This window comes from Chelonoidis abingdonii, chromosome 8 (genome assembly GCF_003597395.2).
Source record: "Chelonoidis abingdonii isolate Lonesome George chromosome 8, CheloAbing_2.0, whole genome shotgun sequence".
NCBI lineage: Eukaryota > Metazoa > Chordata > Testudines > Testudinidae > Chelonoidis > Chelonoidis abingdonii.
Window position 1 is genome coordinate 55,183,329 of NC_133776.1, and position 20,117 is coordinate 55,203,445.

General features: G+C 50.6%; 1 protein-coding gene across 1 annotated transcript; it reads left to right on the forward strand.

Moving 5' to 3' along the window:
• Positions 1–318: 318 nt before the first annotated feature.
• On the forward strand, positions 319–16,785 carry AMOTL2 (angiomotin like 2). Its single transcript, XM_032769800.2, has 10 exons — positions 319–445; positions 3,386–4,218; positions 7,425–7,689; positions 10,028–10,172; positions 10,682–10,774; positions 11,635–11,930; positions 12,279–12,571; positions 12,865–13,076; positions 13,427–13,606; positions 14,732–16,785. The coding sequence occupies exons 2-10, from the start codon at positions 3,470–3,472 to the stop codon at positions 14,788–14,790; spliced, it is 2,292 nt and encodes a 763-aa protein (XP_032625691.1). The 5' UTR covers positions 319–445; positions 3,386–3,469; the 3' UTR covers positions 14,791–16,785.
• The last annotated feature ends 3,332 nt before the right edge of the window (positions 16,786–20,117 follow it).

Genomic DNA, 20,117 nt, shown 5'->3' on the forward strand with positions numbered 1-20,117 from the left:
AAGGGTTGGGAACTCGGGCCCAGGCTGCCTGCGGACTCAGCTGCTTCTGCCTAGCGACGCTGCAAGGCTCCCGATCTGCGGGGCTTTAACCAGCGGGAGCCAGGCAGGCTGCAGCCGTAGCCGCACTCGCGTGTGTGACAGAGAGACGCGGCCGCGCCCCCTGCAGGCCGCGCGGAGCAGCTGCTGCCTAGGCGGAGAGGTTATTTGTGGTTAGCTTTGCTCCCGGGGGAACCTGAAACTCTTGCATTCCTGGCATAGCAGCCACTCGCGCAGCCCGGCCTCCTTGGCTCTCATTACAGCTGGCGGGGGCCGGCGAGGCGCTCAGTGCCTGCCAGCAGCCGCGGGGGCAGGATCTCTGCGAGCTGCACGCACACACACAGCGAGCCGGCCGGGCGCGGAGCGAGCCTCTCCTCCCCCGGCTCTGCAGCGAGGCTGCTCTGCTTCGGTGAGTTCCGCTCCGGGCTCCCATCCCCGCGGTATCTGGGGCCAGAGAGGAGATCTCTGACTCCCCTTCCCTGGCTCGCTAGTGTCACTCATCCGTGGCGCTGCGGGTTGGGAACGCTGCGCTCCCTGCGCGTCAGCCCGCGGGGTCCCCCCTTTTCATCACTCTGGCTCCCCCTATTCCCCTGCAGCTTGTGACCCGGGATTCTTGCAAGCGCCCGGGAGCGCCGGGGTTGTGACCCATAAGAAACAGAGTGGGGTGAGCAGGACTTTACTGGGCTCGTTTGCAGTCACAGGTGCTTGTGCCCCCAGCTAGCTGAAGAATTCTCTTTGTCCTGCTCGGAAAATGTTTTCCGCAGCCATGAGCTCGTTCTCACTTACAAGGAATGTTAATTGCAATCCAAACCCGGGTGATGTCAGTGCTGAACGATGTGGAAAACAAAGCGGCAGCAAGGCAGGGCCCTAGCACTGCTCTGCAGATGGCAATTGCTGAATGCGCTCTAGGTGCGTTAGTTATATCCAGGGGTTTTGTAAAGGCGAGAAAGGGAGGTTTTCTATGAGGGGCTGGCACAGAAATGTCTCGCTGTTTAACGTCAACCCTGTTGTAACCTCCCAGCCAGTTGGAGTTTTCCAGGGAGATCTGGGTTGCAAACCCTTGTTCTTTCACTGGATATCCTTTGAACTTGCTAGAATATGTCAGCTGGAGTTTGAATTGTCTTTTCTTTTTTCTTTTTAAATGATCCTCTCTTATTTGATGCCGCTCGTTCAAGTTATGCTGAATGCCATTAAAGGGAATTTCTTGTGACTGCAAAATTAAAGAAATGTATAAAAATAGGGGAGGGGAATAAAGGCAGGCAACCACATTAAAAAACAGTTGGGGCTGGAGATCTAGGAGTGAAAATAATCCGATAGTAAAAGGTTGAAAAGCACGTGTGGTAGGGGTGGAGTGAGGAATGTTCTCTCTACCTTCCCATCTATCTAGTCATGCTTCCTGACCCAGTATTTCAGACTTCCTCCTTGTGAGAACGTACCAGGGCTTGTGAAACTGAAGGGGATGTGTGGTTCTTTTATTTTGATTCACCAAAGGCAGTCTGGGGTTCGCTTTAAATCTCAGAGGTCTGAGTCAGCGTTGAAATGACGCTCGGGAAAGGTAGTCTGGTTAGAGTTTCTGAATTTCACCTTCAGGGAAAACCTGGTCAAGAACTTTTTGTGTTGGGAGCCAATATTTGAAGTATGTTTGCATGAAGCAATATGAGATTAGCGATCTCCCATTGCCAACCCACATGTATTAGCATGAGACTAGAAACAGGTGATCAAATGTCTACTTAGGAATTCACTTTAAAGTTTGAGTGCAGGGGAGGACATGCAACTTAAAAACAGTGATAGAACTTCCCTGGCTAGCATCCCTCTTCAATAAACTGCTAGCCATACACAAACCTGGGCTACAGCTGCAGTTTCTGATTGCCAGGGACAGCAAAAGGTTATGAGAATGTTTTTAAAGTCGACCCCCATGTTGGTATCTCCAGGCATGGCTAATTCATTAAGATAAGAGTTTTATATTTAAAATGTCAGTAGATGTGTGAAAAGCATGTGTGCATACATATTTAAAACACCGTAACAATGTAGATGATTAAAACTGAAATAATCTTGAAAATCAGGATTATTTTATGTGACTTTTCACTGTGAAGCTTTTATTATATTTTGCGATCCACTGGGGCAATGGCAGTAGATGAGCCCTTTACACTTTTGAGTCAATTTCACTCTCATTCAGGATCATAATGTTGCAGCGTTTGCAAATGGAGCGGGTGATTATTTGTTTAAAACAATTAGATCCTATGGAAATTCTTCAAGATTGTATCCACAAAATATTTCTTGTTGATTTTAGGTTTTGTAGGAGCTTCCATTTACAAATTCTATGTGTTGGCCCAAATTTGACAAGTCTCTCTCCTTTAAGGAGACAGGAAAGTACTGGAAACTGAAATCCTCTTGCTTTGTGGACTGTAACTGTTGTTCTGCAGGTTACACAGGAACTAGGAACATTCTCTGCCAGTGTAACCTGGGCTCGCCAAATCTAGGATATTTTGTTGTCATGGTGGATTGAGCTCAAAGCACAGGCTTCATTACACTTAACAGAACTTCTTCCCTGCCCCCACAATCAAAGCTAGACTAACAGGAGTCTCACTTAATAAAAGTTCTGCATTGGCCTACTATTTTGGGTAATGAGTTTGGCTCTCTTCAGTGAACTGAATGAATTTCTTAGACAGCAGTCCCAGCTTTTCCCTTGGCTACCTTGCCTGGCACATGTAGAGAGACACACGCACTAAGTGAGCCAAATAAAGGGGTTCCACTGCACAAGTTACTAAGATCCTGTGACCTGTCTTTCCAGAGCAGTATATTGTGTTATGCAGAACAGTCACCCTGACTCTCAAATGCACTTATGCTAAGCTTAGGTGCTGAGGCTGTTCACCCCACTGGGAAGCCAGCAGAGATCCCCAGGCTTGACATTCCTCACTCCCCACCAAGAGCTACTCCCTTTAGGACACTTATGATGATGGGGATTCAGGGGCTCACTGAAGCTCTGGGCAGGGAGGTTTTTTGTATGAAAGCTGAGTTCCCTGCAACTGAGCCTGCCAGGACTGGTCCACTTCCAGCCTCCGCAGGGTTGCCAAGGGCCTAGTTCTCAGTGGCCTCCCATGGAATTAACATTCAGCCTGGGTCAGGTTCTGCCTTTCCTAATAGTGGCAGAGGGATGGGATGTTGCTCAGAGTCCCCCTCTCCTCCCCCGCTCTGCTAGGCTATGAGTATTGTGACTAAAGGGTCAATTGAGTCTTTCCTGGCAGAGTGCCACAGTGGGACTCCTGGCAAACTAAATCTTCTGAAAATATGTAATGAGCAAACCCCTGACTGAGAGCTGCCTCCTGATTCCTGTGTTCATCTCTTGTAGGCTCCTTGGGTGCTGCTAGATCCTTGGGATTGTATTGCGCCTGCTGTTCCTGGTGGCAGCCCCTTGCCAATTGACTAGCCAAGGATGAGGACGGCAGAAGATTCCTCTGGGACAGTCCTGCACCGGCTCATCCAGGAGCAGCTGAGATACGGGAACCTCACCGAGAACCGCACGCTGCTGGCTATTCAGCAGCAGGCGCTGCGCGGAGGTGGGAGCATGGGCAGCCCTCGCTCCTCACTGGAGAGTCTCACCCAAGAAGACAGCCAGATGGTCCAGCAGTCCACACGGCAGGAGCCCCAGGGCCAGGAGCATCACTGTGACCACGTTTACCTGGAGAACAACGTGTATCGGCTCTACCAGCCTCAGCACAAGGGCGAGGAGCTGCCCACCTACGAAGAGGCCAAAGCGCATTCCCAGTATTATGCCTCACAGCAAGGACAGCAGGCTGGGGTGCCCTGTCCAGGCGCCCCTGCTGAGCCTGGCCAACGAAGGGCCTATGCCCCTGACAGCAGCAGCAAGCGCCAGGACGAGTCACTAAAGGAGCTGAAGCATGGGCATGTGAGGTCACTGAGCGAACGCCTCATGCAGATGTCGCTGGAGAGGAATGGAGCCAAGGCCCAGAACCATATGAGCTCCTCCCACAGTTATCCCCAGCTATCGAGGCACTTCCAGCTGTCAGCCCCAAGAGGGCAGCATGCCGAGGGGGTGGAGCCTCGGGGCCCCCCTCCAGAGTACCCCTACATCATCCCCCCCCAGGAGCCTGCAGTTGGTTACCTGGCAGATCCCAGGCACTGCTCCAGGGAAGGGCCAGGATTTCAGCACCCTGAAGTCAGGTAACCAAAACATTTGTCTAGCACCTCGCACTCCACAGCAGTATAGCATGCATTGCCAGTCTCTTCCTTCCTGGTGTGCACTCATTTCCTGGGACTTCCACAGCTGTGTGGGAAGGGGATTGGGTATGTTGATGCAACACCATCTGGCTCACAGACAAGCTGTGGCTGGGGAGCCTCTTATGGGTTTGGAATGCCAAGGCTGGTTGCATGTGCAGAGAAACCCTCATGTTGCAGAGCTGTAGGGACCCTACAATGTTCATCCCCTGGCTGCATGAATCCTTATGACTTTGAAGGTGCTGCCCTGTTCTGTGGGCAGAAATGGGTGGGGAAGGGACTTGCAGTCTGACTTTTGGAGCTCATGGGCTATATTTGTCTCTGGGGTGGCTATGCCAGGGCTAAATTAGACCCATTGTTTTGCAGATGAAGTTGTCTTCACAGCCGCTTTCCCCTTGTTTTCTGAGTGGAATTTTTGGTTAATTGAGGAGTTGGAACTGAATCAGGAAGTGGCTAAATTTGGAAGGGAGAAAGGAAGCAGGCCCAGCTATGTGGAAAACTACCGGTGCTATCCCCAGAGGGAATGCAGACTCTGAGGGCTGAGTAGCATCTGGGCACTGGGAACTCGCCTTTCTCCACTGAGAGGAAGGTGAAAGTGATGAGTTCTTATCGAACAGTCCCAGGGGGAATCCTGCTAGATACAAATCTGTGCCTAGCCACGTACCACCTCCTTGATACTGGATTTGCTCTCATCCACTGTGCAAATGCCAAAGCCCAGAGTCTGCCCCCCAGCTTGCACCCAGTGCAATTCTAAGGGTGAATTGTGCTCTCCGCTACACTGTCAGTTGAGGTCCCTCTTTTCTTGACTACAGCATAGGGTTGGTAAGTGGAGTGTCAGTGGTGAGTGAAAAGTGCCTATTTCTCTTCAGCAGATACTCTAACTGCACACAGAGCCTTGCTAGCATTATGACCTGTGTCACTAACAGCGGAAGCCTACATCTGGTGTTGTGGGTCCTAGCCATTTTAGGGCATTCCGCTTTTCCTGGCAATTTGAACACATCAGAAAGCGCTGTTTGGTTGCTTATAACAAGGGAAATACAGAGTAGCAGAGGAGAAACTAAACCTTGAGTGTTCCCCCTGGGTGTTCTCTCCCTTCTCCACCACCCACCATTTCCCAGCTGCCCACGCTCCCTGGGTCTTCTCAGCTAGCTGCATGGTTGAGAAAGGTGGCAAGGCTGAGTAGCAGTGTGTGCTGTTGGGCAAGCCATAGTGAATGCTGACAGGAAGAGATAATATCTCTGACAGGAAGTGCTCTCTTTTGGAGGGAACAAAGAGGGGAGGGGGTGCAGGCAGAAAGGAAGATGTATTTGCCAAATCGTCTTCCAGGAATGCAGCCCCACATTTACAGCCAACCCTCGCTCATGTGCAGCCATAATGTCCTCTGGGAAGCTCCTGATGGTCAGGCTCCCATAGGGTGGCCAAGCTGTCATTGGGGCTATGGTATCTTTGCCCTCTTAGCAGTTGCCCTAAAGATTCGTTAAAGCAGAGGTCCCTGTAACAGTGTTAGTCTGCTTAGCACCCCTTTCCCACCAAGTACAGAACATGTTTATTCATGGTATGATTTTAGTTAGGGACCACCTTGGGGCAGTGGTGCCAATTCAGATATTTCTTAGTGGGCAGGACAAGCTCTGGTCTCCACTCATCTCCCTTAGCTGGTGGGGAGTCTCCCCTCTGACCCACACGGTGCATGAGCCAATGCCAAAAGTTGTGATCTCGGCAGACTCCCCTGTTCTCCATCATTTGGCCCAGCCACCCGTGTGGCTGGACGGAAGGGTGGCCAGGTCAAATTTCAGTGGTGTTGTGACCAAGCTCTGCACTGCTCCGGCAGGAGCCATAGCAATTAGTACAGGCTCACTGATTAAAAGTGGTCATGCCCTTCCCCCCCTCCCCCAGTTCTGTGGCCTATAGAACTTGGAGCACTGGAAAAGCTTTGGGGTGGAGGGATGTTCCTTCCTTGTAATTCGCACCGCTGCGTAGGTGAATAGGCATTTCCTTTAACTTCCTGGAGCTTGATAAGTGAGGGAGCAGTTCTGTTGTGACATTTCACTCCGCTTGGCTATCTCTGATAAGTGTATTCTTATTGTGTTCTTAAGCACTGACGTGATGGTGTTGGGTGGTATAAAGTTTCTTTTTAAACATGGATTAGAAATAGAAAAGGAGCTAGATGACTAAATCCCATTTTCAAAAGTGGCTTAGGCACTAAAAGCCACTGATTCTTGAAATCAATGGGAGTTAGGCACCTAGATGCTATTGAAAATCTCACTAGGCACTAATCTGCACCCTTAGGTGCCTAAATCCCTTTAAAATCTGGTCCTAGTGCCTAGATCATTTTTGAAAACAGGACTTAGGCTCCTCAGTGATTTAAGTGCTTTTGAAAATTTGACATAAGCTTTCTGGCAGGCAAGTGAAGTGCAAGGGCGCATTCCACCACATATACAGTAGGTGGGATCTGCAAAAGCATTCAGCACTGACCTAGATCTGCTCCCATTGAAGCTGATGGCAGTCTTCCCACTGATTTCAGTGAGAGCAGCGTTAGGCCGATGCTGAGTGGTTTTGAAATCATAATCTGTAGCCAAGAAGTGGTGCTAATAATTGCCATGGAATCTATACTTTGAAAAACAGGCATGCCTTGATCTCTGTCTGAAAGGTGCATTGGGAAAGATTGCCCTATCAACCTGATATTGTAAGGGTTCCGTAGATGCATGGCTGCATGCGCTACAGCCCTAAATGAGATGGTGCCACTCATCCCAGGGCAGGAGGGGAGCCTCAAAGATTTCTAACATTCCTGGGTTACATTGTCCCCCTTTAGGTTCAAGTCAATATTTAAAATGGTGAGATGAAAACCTCCTCCTGGAAGCTCTGTCGAAAGATATATTATTTGTTTGTGTTACCATAGAGCGCATGAGCCCTGATTATGGTACCAGCTGCTGTACAAATGCAGAACAAAAAGACAATCCCTGTCCCAGGGGTTCAAGGAGAGAGAAATAATTGTGTTAGGTCTGCTGGGGATTGGATATTGCCAGAAGCCACTCAGTGGCACATCATCCTAGCCACACCCGTCACTCCATGTCTTATCCTTGTTTTACCGTGTGTCCTGGTGGGCACAGAACAATGCTATTGAGTGTCTCTGTTGAATTTTTGTGACCTCTCAGGGTGATGCAGGCCCATATGCCCCAGGCTTTCCTGCCTCAGCAGGCTTCCCTGTGCCACGGCCCACTGGGCTCCCTTACTCCAGCTGGAATGGAGGTTCTGATGACAGCCCAGGCCGCATCAGCCAGCAGCCACTTGGCCCAGATGGAGACGGTGCTGAGAGAGAATGAAAAGCTGCTGAGGGAGAGTGAGAAGCTCCAGAGGGAAAACGAAAAGCTGCGGCGGGAGCTTGAGAGCTGCAGTGAAAAAGCAAGCCGGATTCAGAAGGTAAATGTGTGGAGCCAGCACCCTACCAGTCTTTCCAGCCAAAGCTGTAGGACCCAGCTCCTCAAAGGTATGCAGGCCACTAACTCCCATTAGATACCTGTGAACATCTGGGCCTGGGGGCAATGTACAGGCAGGCTCAGGACCCCGGCATGGGGCAGGACTGCCAGGAGCAGTAGGTTTGCATGTCACCTCTCAGCTTTGATTCCAACATGTTATTTGAAATGAGACTCGGATGCTTTCATTTCACTGGCTGCTTTTCGTCTGAGATAACACAGCCTGGCAGGCAGTCTGTCCAGGACAGACCCGGTTTGTGTCCGGGAACTGTAGGATTGCTTTCTGCGAATGCTAAACAAGGAGCTTTATCTCAGTGCTAGCCCTGAAGTCACTCTGTCTGCTTCACTACAGAGCTTCTCCCTAGAACCTCCAGCAGCCCCCTCCTGCCTAGCTCTGGGTGGATTTAGAGACCGTGCACATGTCATCCCACTTTTGTCAGGTTTGAGGTGCATTGGCAGAGTTTTGAAGGAGGAGGCCAGGAACTGGACAGCAAAGTAATTACACAGGTCAGGATAGAAGAGTCTGGAGAGGGCTGTAGAGGAAGCTTGCTCAGTGCCTGCCTGTCCTTCACTTGCATTTGCACTACACCTCACTCGTTATCAGCCGAACTCCTTGTGTTCCTAGCTTCGTTCTCTGGATGGCGTTTGGTTTTGTTTCTTGCCTAGAGAAAGAGCAGACAGCTGCTGAGAAATTTCATCCCCTTTCATATGTTTAATCTCTTCCCCCTGCCATCCCTCTGAACAGCTGTGGCTCAGAAGCACACAGCACAACAGGTCCTCAGCCAAGGCAGTTGTTGAGTGGATAAAAAAGAATCCATTCACCATCTCTCTTAACAGTTTGGCCCTCTCTGGCTGTCCCTCCCCTTCGGGTCTGTGCTGGGTCGCCACAGAAAGCCCTTTGTGCAGAGGCATACAAGGGGCGGCCTGTTCCAGCGCAGCCACAGCCACCGGGAAAGCCTCTCCTCTTAGAACAAACGGGCCATTGGGAGGGGCACGTGCCAGGCCTGCGGAGGTGGAGAGGCAGGGGCATGTGCTGGAGCTGGGGAGGAGGCCAGGAACCCGCTAGGCAGGATGGAGCACCAGCGAGAGGAAGAGTGGAGACAGTGTGGAGAGAGATGATAGAACTTCTCCAGTACAGCTTGTTTCATAATCCAGTTAGGTGCACGCACATCTTGTATCTCCCATCAGGTTCATCGCAGCAAGACAGACCCATGAGGAGGGTCTCTGATCCCTTTAGTGTTACAGACATAAAGGCCTGACCTTTCCACATGGCCAAAGGGAAAGACACACTAAGGAGCCAGAGCCAGCCAGGAATAGGAAGGACTGTGTACCAAGAAGTTTTATCAGAGTGATTCAGTCCCCTATGGCACACCTTCCACTCTCATGCAGCCATCCCATCATGGAAAACGGAAGGGTTGGTTCTGCAAGAGGAGCCGCTTCAAGAGGGCAACCTCAGGGTGTGGAGGGACAGCAGAGCTATCTCCTTAATCTGGGAAGGGGTGGAACTTCCAAGGGTCCCAGGAAGGAAAAGGCAAATGCTTCTCTGTGGGAAGCTGGGGAAGGAGGAGAAGCTTGAGGAGTTTTATCACTGATGATGGCTGGTGCCTTCTAAAAAGAACGGGCTTAAATTAAACTCAGGCCCAACGTCTCCAAAGGGCCTGGTGTCGTTGCAGTGGGTTTATAATAAATGGGCCGTTCGAGTGGCTGCTCAGGAGGCAGATGGGAAAGCAGCACTGCATGGTGGGTACAGTTATGCAAATCGTTGTGCATGGCACTACTAGACTCCAAAGCCGTTTGTAGGTGGCACCTGCTGGTGTGGGGTTGTTTGCAGTTTGAGTGAGGTGGCGAGAAAGCATATGTTGTTCTCCTATTGGTGTGTGTCATGCTCACGGACTGAGAGCGTTGGCATGGGGCAGGCAAGTACAGGTGGGCAGAGAGCAAGCTGCTTCTTTGCACCTCAGTCCTGACCTGTAAGGCTGCTGCCATTCATTCCAGTGCTTAGACCTTGGCTGAGCAGGGTCCACGAGTCATGTGTTGTGCACAAGTAAGGAGCAGGATGAGACCACCAGACTCATGTCACTAGTCTTCTAGTGTGAGACTTAAACCCAGCCGTTTACTGGTGACAGACACTGCAGCCATGTTGGTTTGTGGTGTTGCTTTTGCAATGCACCTCACATTGAAACGTCTGCTGGTGCCATCCAGCCATCTTCTCCTCTGGTCTTTTCCCCATCCCAAGAATGTTTTAACTTCAGCCTATTGTTTCTCCCCCCCCACCCCCAACACAGCTGGAAACAGAGATTCAGCGAATCTCCGAGGACTATGAAAACCTGATGAAGGCATCTTCCAAGCGAGAAGCGTTGGAGAAAACCATGAGAAACAAGAAGGATGGGGAGATGCGGCGGCTTCAAGATTTCAACTGGGATCTGAAAGGTAAGAAACTGTAGACAGCACTAGACAGGGGCTAGGGAGAGTGGAAAGGGCAGTTCATGGGAGCACTCCTTTTTGGGCTGTGTCATTCATTTTGAGAGAAGATAATTGTTGTTAGAAACATGCTGTGCCTTGGGCTGAGCCTCCCCACGTTGGTGCTCCTTCCATAAGCCACTCGAGCAGTTGTCCATCTCCACTATGTAGGCCCTTGTTCAGTGCAGACACTTGGCCTCATGTTGTCGGACCTGGTTCTGTTCTGATCCCATTGTTGAGACCACATCCAGTACCAGTTTGTGACTCCCCCTTGTTGGTCCCAGTCTTGTGACCCTCATCTCTGGTGACAGATCCTCAGCAAACTGTCTCCTGACATGTTTCCTGGTACATCAGGAGCATTTCAGGGAGATTAGGTTTCAAGATGGGTGTCTAATACCACCAATGTCTTCCAAGAACCAGGCTGTTCCCAGTCAATTAAATTCTAAAAATTCTATCTCTGTCTATTTAATCTAAAACAGAACGGTTGGAATCTGCAAACAAACAGCTGGCCAGCAAGCAGCAGGAGAACCCAGAAGGCAGCCAGGGGACCGTGGCAAAATTGCTTGCACAAAGTAAGTCCTGGGGCAATGCTTGGTCACAGTGAAGGTGCTGTGCAGCTGTCTGCACGGCTCATTGCATGGCCAGCCCTGCTGCACATTGCCCTGTCACTCTGTGGTCTGGTGGATCAGAGCTGGTTGGCATGTTTTCAGGGTGAGTGTGTTAGGAAGGAAGGGTAAGGTCCCTTTAAGATAGGAAAGGAGGTGGATCCTCTCTTGGAAGCTTTTGCCATTCCCCAGGGAGAGCTAAGCTGTTCTTGGCACTCAAACCAGAGCCATTAATCATAGCAGCCATCAGTGTGACCTGGATTCTTTGCATTCCAGCGGCTGTTCTGGCTGTTCCAGCACATAGTCAGCACTCCTGCCGCTCTGAATCCCAGACCTAGGCTAGAACCCTTTTCCTCACGCGCATTGGGATTCTTTTTTTAAGGAGAAAATGTTTTTGCCAGAGATTGGGATGGGCCTGACAGTCTTTTCCTGGCTTGATTCCCCTTCCATGGCTGGCAGCAAAATGCCCATGAAAACCCAAGGGAGGGGAAAGGGGGCACAGCCCCAGGCTGTCATTGTTCCCACCCACAGCACATTGGACCCCCTATTGGTACCTGCTCTCCAGCACAGCACAGACGTCTAGGTGTGAGAGAGACGGCGGGGTGGAACAATTGACTCCTCCCTGGGCAGATATTTTCAGAGCAGATATTTAGATTTTCTCATGGCAATTGCCCATCATATCGTATGCCAGAATCCTAATGCAATAACTCTGAGCCGGAGTCCCTCTGATATGCACTGGAATGAAATGACTGCAGCTGGGAACGTCCTGAGTGGATGGAGCAGCTACAACCATTAGCTAATGTATTTGCTCCTTGTGCCGTTTCCAGGCTACGAGCACCAGCAGGAGAAAGAGAAGCTGGAACGAGAGATTTCACGGCTGCGCAGTGCCAATGAGGACCAGCGCCGGCGGGCGGAGCTGCTGGAGCAGGCACTAAGCAACGCCCAGACACGGGCAGCTAAGACCGAGGACGAGCTGAGGAGGAAGCGGGCGTACGTGGAGAAGGTGGAGAGGCTGCAGCAGGCCCTTGGCCAGCTCCAGGCCGCCTGTGAAAAGCGTGAGCAGCTGGAACTGCGTCTTCGCACCCGCCTGGAGCAGGAACTGAAGATGATGCGGGCTCAGCAGGTGAGGAGTTCATGGAACCAGGGTTGAGGCCAGCAGCAAAGCAGGGCTAGTGAGACAGTTGCTCAAAACCCTGGTGGCACCAGTCCCCTTGTGAACACTGCCAGCTGTGGTGCTGCAATGGGGGCAGGTTACATGGAAGGCCTCGTGCAGGCAAGGCCCAGATGTGCCAGACTCCTGAGGATGAGGCACAGCGTAATGGTTAGGGAGGAGTCCAATTCAAGTATCCCCACACTTGGGAGAAACCTGGATCTGTGCAGGTTGGGCCCATCTCTGATCGTTGCACTCAAGGGACCTTTCTCTTCATGATTCAGTCTCATGCTGTGTGTCATTTTTCCTGGGTCAACACAGAGACAGGTGGGAGCCCCGACCGGAGGATCCCCAGAGCTGAGTGCCCACATGCTGGCTGAACAGTTGAGAGAGAGGGAAGAAAAGATCCTAGCCCTGGAGGCGGACATGACCAAGTGGGAGCAGAAGTATCTGGAGGAATGCACCATGAGACAGTTTGCCATGGATGCAGCTGCCACCGCTGCTGCGCAGCGAGACACAACTATCATCAACCACTCCCCGCGTCACTCCCCCAATAACAGCTTTGACGAGGATCTCCTCTTGGCCAATCACAAGCACCAGGAGATGGAGAACAGGTAGGTCCTGCATGTGGCTTCACAGGGCGTATTTTTTGTTGGCCTTCCTTATCATCAGTCTTGGGATTTTTATGTCACTCGCATCACTGAGCATTTAAAAACTGGCTTGCCAGTTAGTCAACCAGCAGCCATGGGAAATAAGTGTCCTTGCCATGTGTGTTAATGGAACAAAGTTTCCTTGGCCATGATGCTAAGGGAACACCACATGATGGAGTTGGTGAAGCGTCACACACCCTCTGGAATATAATCACCAGCATCTCTCTCACTTTGTGCCTTGCTCTTGCATACCCCAGGTTAAAAGCACTTCATGCCCAAATATTGGAGAAGGATGCAGTCATCAAAATACTGCAGCAGCGCTCGCGGAAGGATCCCAGCAAGAGTCTGCAGGGCTCCCTTCGGCCGGCCAAGTCTGTGCCGTCCATCTTTGCTGCCTCGGGGGCCCAGAATTGGCAGGGGGCTGCCCATGGTGAACGGTTGGTTGAGGGCCCTTCCAGAGGGAGTCCAGGTAAGAGGAGTCTCACCTGTGGGGAGGGAATCACAGGCTACTTGCCCCTTCAGTTAGCATTAAAGCTCTGCTTGAAAGCTCCCTTTGCTGTGTTTCCTCCAACGCTTCCATCCTTTGGTATTCAGGTGCACTGAGCTGGGGTGTTTCCTGATGGGAGGGGACTCTCCCTGACATGCACCCTGATCACAATGGCCATCAGAGAGAGCCTTGGAACACAGCACAGAAATGTAGCTCTCTGATTGTCTGCCAGTCAGGTCAGGCTTAGCTCACCAAAAGCCAGTAAGAGCCCAGAGCCAATCAAGTTCACCTCAGTATTTAAAATCTAAAGGTGACTGCTCCTCTCCCTCCAGCAGGCAAAATCCCAGTGGAGGAAACGCCCAGCCCATCTCCTTGCAGCCCTCTCGCCTTCCACTCCAAACGTGGCAGCAAAGATGGGAGCACCCAGACAGATGGTGTGTCTGAGAGCGGCCTAAGCAGTCTGGACGAGGGGCCTGGTGCCCAGCTCAACAGCAGCCCGGCGCACTCTGTAGGTAAGTCCTGCCTGCCCCGCTGCCCTGGGAAATACATGCTTGTGGAATCCCTGCAAGGCTGTGCCCAGGGTGAATCCAGAGACCTCCATTCCCTCTGCCAGGGGTGCCGTACAAGCCCTGCATAGCTGAGGAGTGAGCAAGGAGCTGGGTACTCCACCCTGGCTGCCAGGGCTCAGCCTCCTGCCAGTGACTAATCCTGAGTGCGAGATACACAGTGGGGATGAAATGCTACAGGGGTTAGGTGGGGTGTGGACCGGGAAAGAGTGTGGGAAAGACCAGAGGAAAGAGAAGAAGGAAGGGAAAGGAGAGTGTCTCGAAAGTTTTCTCTCTTACTGATTCCTTTGGGCTTTGATCTGGGCCTGCAGATCTGAACTAAAGCCCAGCTTATCAGCACGGCACAGGCTAGCACACCCGGCCTGACCTTCGGTGGGAGAATCTGGTTTTTCTGCTAATGGTTTTAAGAGTCAGGAGGGAGGAATCGGAGAGGCTCCCTCTCCCCCCCCCCACCCCCCCCCAGCTAATTGTGCAGCGTTCTGCCTGGGCTTTACCATCTGTAGAGAAAACCACAAACACGAGAAGAATCCCCCTGTTCCTCTCTCCGCCTTCTGCCCCAGGCCCTGCAGCCAGTGGAAAGCCAGGAGCCAAGCACTCTCCCCCTTGACAGTTCGAGGGAGTGGGGTTCAAGTGAGTGCAGGGAGCTGGGTTGTCTCTTACATGCCATTTGGTTTGCATTAACCGCTGGTGGTGATTGTCCCCATAGGGTGTGTGCGTGGGCCCCATCAGAGAGGCTGATGGGAGAGGGCTAGGGTTATACAAGTGATTAGTGATTTGGGGAGCCTAGCCGAAGACACCTTAAAAGGGTCTGATTCTCAGAGGGTGGGTTCTCAGTGCTGTCTGAAACAAGGTGGGCCCCCAAAATCACTTGTCGTATTTTAGGGGCTGGGCCCAAGCTGTCATATTTATTCATTAGGGATTCAAGTAAATCTAATGGCCCTGTTGTAAATGTTTGAATTTCCATGGGGCGCATCAGGGCTCCATTGTGCTAGGTGCTGCACAGACATAAAAGCAGGAGCCAGTCCCAGCTAGAGAGAGTTCACAATCTGAAGGTGGTTTGTTTCCTTGCAGAGACCATGTCTGCTGCCAGGGCCATCAGCCTGTCAGACATGGTGGAAATTCTGATTTGAGGAACGGCAGGTGCCCACCATCCTCTCTGTGCCTGCACGCTGGCCTGATCAAAGGAGAGATCTGCTGGGGAAAATGCTGATTCAGGAGCCATTCAGTTACCAGGAGCCTGGCTGGGCTTGTGGCCTAGAGAGTTCCTGGACAAAAGGAGTTTGGGGGCAGGACTGCAGGAGAGCATGCAGCAGAGCCACACAGCGAGGGCTGAGAGGGAAGCTGCCGCTGTGGTTTGCATCCATCAGTTGCCATTTATCTCGCCCGCTTTCCATCACAACAGAGCTCATTTGCTACCTGCTCCAACCACCCCGTTGAGCCAGCCCTTGTGCAATGCACCTGTGCTTGGGAAGGACTGTCTCAAGTTCCCTTTGCCACTGGTATGTCGCAAGAAACAAGGAAGTGAAGAGGCACGGAGCTCTCCCCTGCTCTCCATCTGTGACCTGGGGGAGGGTGGCACACTGTGCATTGCTAGAAACTGATCCTGGAAGGACTGGCCTGCCTGTTTCGTTGGACGCCCTGTTGGTACCCGCTCTCCAAGGTCACGCTGCCAGGAGTAGCTCTTGTATTGTGCTGGCATGACCAGAATTCCTGCCTCTCCCTGTGCCTCCCAACCTCCTTTCCCCTCCTGTTGAGAGGACTGGAAATGCTTTGGGTGAGGATGATTTTGAGTAGCCAGCTAGTGCCCAGTGGCTGGTCCCTAGAGGCCTGGGGAGGCTGCAGTGCTGGCAGGCTGCAGCCCATCGGGGTGTGTGAGGAGGTGAGGGAGGGAACAGGACAGGCTCTGTAAATAACTCCGTTTTGTAAACAAAAGCAAATCCTGTATTATCATTTCAAATTCCCCCCTGCCATGGCCTTTATCCCTCCTGCCCCCTTTCCTGCTCTCTGTGGAACCTTCTCACCCCTTAGCCATTCACCTTCCCTCTCTTGTCTCTCCTTTGGCTCTCTAGTCCTGTGCTTGTTCTCTTTCTCCATTTCATATCCTGTTTGTCTCCAGAGTTAAACACCCCTCATTGGCATCCATCAGATTCCGTTTCCTTTTGGGCACTTTCCCGTGATTCCTCCAACTGGAATTTCCCTTCTGTTTGTTTCAGTACCAGCCGCGTGCCAAATGGTGGTGGGTGGCTGGGTATGTGTTTGAGCTCCTGGGCTCTCAGCTGGGGAAGGGGCAGATCCTCAGATGATGTAAATCAGAATAGCTCCATCAAATCAGAAGTGCTAAGTGAGGCTGCCCAAGCACCGGACTCTGACTCTCATGACTTATATGCACCAGTAGCACCACTCACAGCCATGTGCAAACACAATGCTTGAGAGGGTAAAGGATCGCAGGATGGGAGCCTTTATACATACCAGACGCTGTGTGTATGTTTCAGCTGAAGGGAGCTTGTGTTTATTCAAAAAAAATAAAGGAGTGAGGGGAATGAAACCGGAGATGAAAAAACACTCCCAACGTGAAACAAGCATGTCTGATTTTGTTGTGGAGGAGTTGATTTCCCCCATCCCTGGAACTGCACCAAGATATATTCACTCACTTATTCACAGTTCTCATTCACCCCCTTGTCTACTGACAGCTGGCTTTTGACAGTAGCCAATTCTGATTTTAACTGAGAGTTTCTCAATCCACTGAACTCCAATGCTTTCTTCCCTTGGCCTTCATATATAAATATCTGTGCATTTGCTGGACAACTGCATTTTTTATTTTCTCCCCCAGACATGTAAAAAACGTGTTTTGGTTCTGGTGCATTGTTTACAAAGTGCAAAACAAAACAAAAACTATGAAAGAGAAAAAAACAACTTAATATATTTTATATTAATATTGGTATTTCTTTAAGTATTTTTGTGCTGTGAACTTTTTTTTCTGCCAAAGACAATGAGGTTTTTTTGTTTGTGTGTTTTAAGTTATCTTTAAGTATTTAAATGTAAACCTGGCTGTTTTTGTTATGCTGTCCTATACCGAGATTGCTGTAGCATTCCACTTGGTATAACAATATTTTAATAAAAAAAATAAATATTGACGAAGGGGTACTGTGTGTGTCTGTAAGTTAGTGGGAAATGAATGTTGAGAGATCTGAATCCCTATGCACTCATTAAAAAAGATATGTTTTTCCCCACCAACTTCTCCCAGTTATCAGAATCTTTTATGTATTTTTGGAAGTGTATTAGGTACAGCCTTTTTAGACAGAAAGGTGGCACTGTCAGTTTCAAGTAAACTGACACTCATGAGAATGACACTTTAAGAGACAACTGATGTTTGTTCAAGCAACTGAAGAATAACCTCCACAGTGAAGGGACTACATTAAGGCTGTTAGACTTCTCCATACTCAACGAGAAAACTAACAACCTGAATATAGTTGATTTTTAGATGTGAGGGAAACAACAATGCATGAAAGAACAAGAATAAAATGTGAGAGAGAGGAGTGTGTGTCTTCTGTAACATGCTGCATCAATTCTGCCCAGGGGTGGCTCTAGCTTTTTTGCCGCCCCAAGCATGGCAGTCAGGCAGCCGGTCCCGCAGATTCGGCGGCTTGCCTGCGGGAGGTCCACCAGGCCCGCAGCTTTGGTGTACTTGCTGCCAAATTGCCACTGAATCTGCTGGACTGACAGACCTCCCACAGGCAGGCTGCCTGACTGCTTCCCTCACAGGGACAGGGACCGGCAGGGCACTCCCCGCAGCTTGCTACCCCAGGCACGTGCTTGGAGCGCTGGTGCCTAGGGCCACCGCTGGTTCTTCCCCACTAAACAGCAGCTGCCCCCACAAACAGATAGCCATGTTGGAATTTTAGAGGTATGGGCTACGGAAAACACGCATGCTGCAGCAGGAAGGCCCAACACGAACCTCTTTTCCCACCCTGCAATCTTTGTTTTGGCTTACAAGCCTGGGTACATCCTCGTTTGTCTGAAGTCCACTGAGGTTTTTTGGGAGCTGGCCCATGAGAGCGCAGACACTCCTCTCAACCTGCTAGTTTCATTTGCATGAGCAGGCAGGGAACTAAAAGAGACTTGTAACTAACACAGACCCCTGCTTTCCAAGGACAGCATTTAAACATGAGTAATCCCACTGAAGTCAGACTACTCGCATGCTTACAGTTATGCACCTGTTTAATCGCCTTCATAAATCTGGGCCTGATTGCTTCAGCACATAGGATTCTTCTACAGAGTATCTAAATGGCCTGTCTTGCAGGTATGGAGTGCTTGCCTAGAGGTATCACTGCAAAGATACTCAGGGCTCTGCATTGGCTGTTGGAGGTTTCCCACCAAACTAGTTAGATGATATCCTTGTTGCAGCTTGTATCTGGGGGCAAGGCAGGGACTGGCTGGTTTTATTCTCAGCTTTGGGGGAAGGAAGGGAAAATATTTAAAAATACCATTTTTTTCCAGGGATGATAAATAACAAAACCATGGGGCCTGTCCATAAGAGAGGGATAGTGACAAAACCTGGGAGGAGAACGATCTTGTAACTGACTAGCTGCCGATTACATCCCTGATTTGGGGATATAGCCTGTTTTGCAATAATTGTCTGTTTCATTTCATGGCGTGGGCAGGTGGCCCTGGAGCACTGGCCCTCTTTACCTGTGGCTAGCCCACCTGCAAGCAATGAACTGCTCAGGTGGCTGGTTGGGAGCTCACTGACTGTTGAGCACCTGGGCTGGGATGAAAGGGAAGCTGCTCCTAACAAGAGGAGTCTCTTAGGGAGAGGTGCTCCAGGGAACAGAGCAGGAGAACTCCTAGGGGGAAAAAAGAGACTCTGGGAAGGAAATCCCAACTAGCTGCAGGAAGTGCAGCCTGCAAGGTGCTGTGTGCAGCCAGGAGAAGAGCTGCAGTCAGCAGGAAGGCTCTCGCTCTGGCAAAGGAGCCAAAGTTGGGAGTCCATTGCAGGTAAAGGGACAGCACATGGGACAGATGCACTCAGATGGTGGAGGCTGCACCCCTGTTAAGCAGCCTGGGTGAAGGACTTCCTTATGTTTTTGTGAACTTCCTGTTACTAAATTAGCCCCTCAGGCCAGGGGGGTGGTGAGGATGCTGTTTGATACATAAAAGGCTTGGGAAACTTATTCACCTCTTCACTGGGGAAATCAAGGCAGAATGAACCTGTAGTGCTGCATCTGGCTTGAAGGGGGTGCATGGGGATGGCACATGCCTTTCACAGTGGTTTTAGAAGCACAAGCTCCTTACGCATCAAGCTGGGAATATAAAGTAGGGGTATGTCTACACTATGAAATTAGGTTGATTTTATAGAAGTTAATTTTTAGAAATCGATTTTATACAGTTGATTGCGTATGTCCACACTAAGTTCATTAAGTCAGCAGAGTGCGTCTTCACTACCCGGGCTAGTATCGACTTACGGAGTGGTGCACTGTGGGTAGCCATCCCACAGTTCCTGCAGTCTCTGCTGCCCATTGGAATTCTGGATTAAGCTCCCAATGCCTGATGGGGCAAAAACATTGTCGCAGGTGGTTTTGGGTACCTGTCAGTCAGGGTGCATGTGAAAGCAACGGCAGACAGTCATTTTGTGCCAGACACTAGGACAATTAGAAGAGCACAGCAAGATGCACTATGCATCAGAGAGGCTTTGAAAACCCAGTTTCATGACTGTCCAGGCTTCAGTGTGACAGTTGTGTGTGTTTCTCCTTAATGCAAACCCGTCCCCTTCGTTGATTTTAATTCCCTGTAAACCAACCACCCTCCCCTCTTTGAAATAATGCAACTATTGTTTTGAAACTATGTATTCTTTCTTTATTAATTAAAAAAAATGAGATAATGGACAAGGTAGCCTGGATGCTGGAAAGGACAAGGCCACATTGCTTATTGTAGCCACACTAAAAATCAAACTGTTTGAATGACAGCCTTCTGTTGCTTGGGTTATCCTCTGGAGTGGAGTGGCTGGGTGCCCGGAGCTTTCCCCCTCCCCCACGTTCTTGGGCATCTGAGTGAGGAGGCTATGGAACATGGGGAGGAGGGGAGGCGGTTATATAGTAGATGCAGGGGGGGTCTGTGCTTTTGTGGCTTTCCTGCAGCTCCAACAGACGCTTCATCATGTCCCTTTGCTCCCGCATTAGCCTCAGCATCACGTCCTGCCTCCGCTCTTCATGCTCACTTAACTCTTTACTGGCATCTGCTGCTGAATGCTTCAATGCTTTAAGCTGTGCCCTATCAGTGTGGGAGGACTGCATGAGCTTGGAAAACATGTCATTGTGAGTGCGTTTTTTTTTTCACCTTCTAATCTGCAATAACCTCAGGGACAGAGATGATAGAGGGAGCATAGAAACATTCTACACTCTACGATTCGGGGGGGAATGCATGGTCACCTGTGCTGCTGAGTTCACCCCGCTGACCAAAC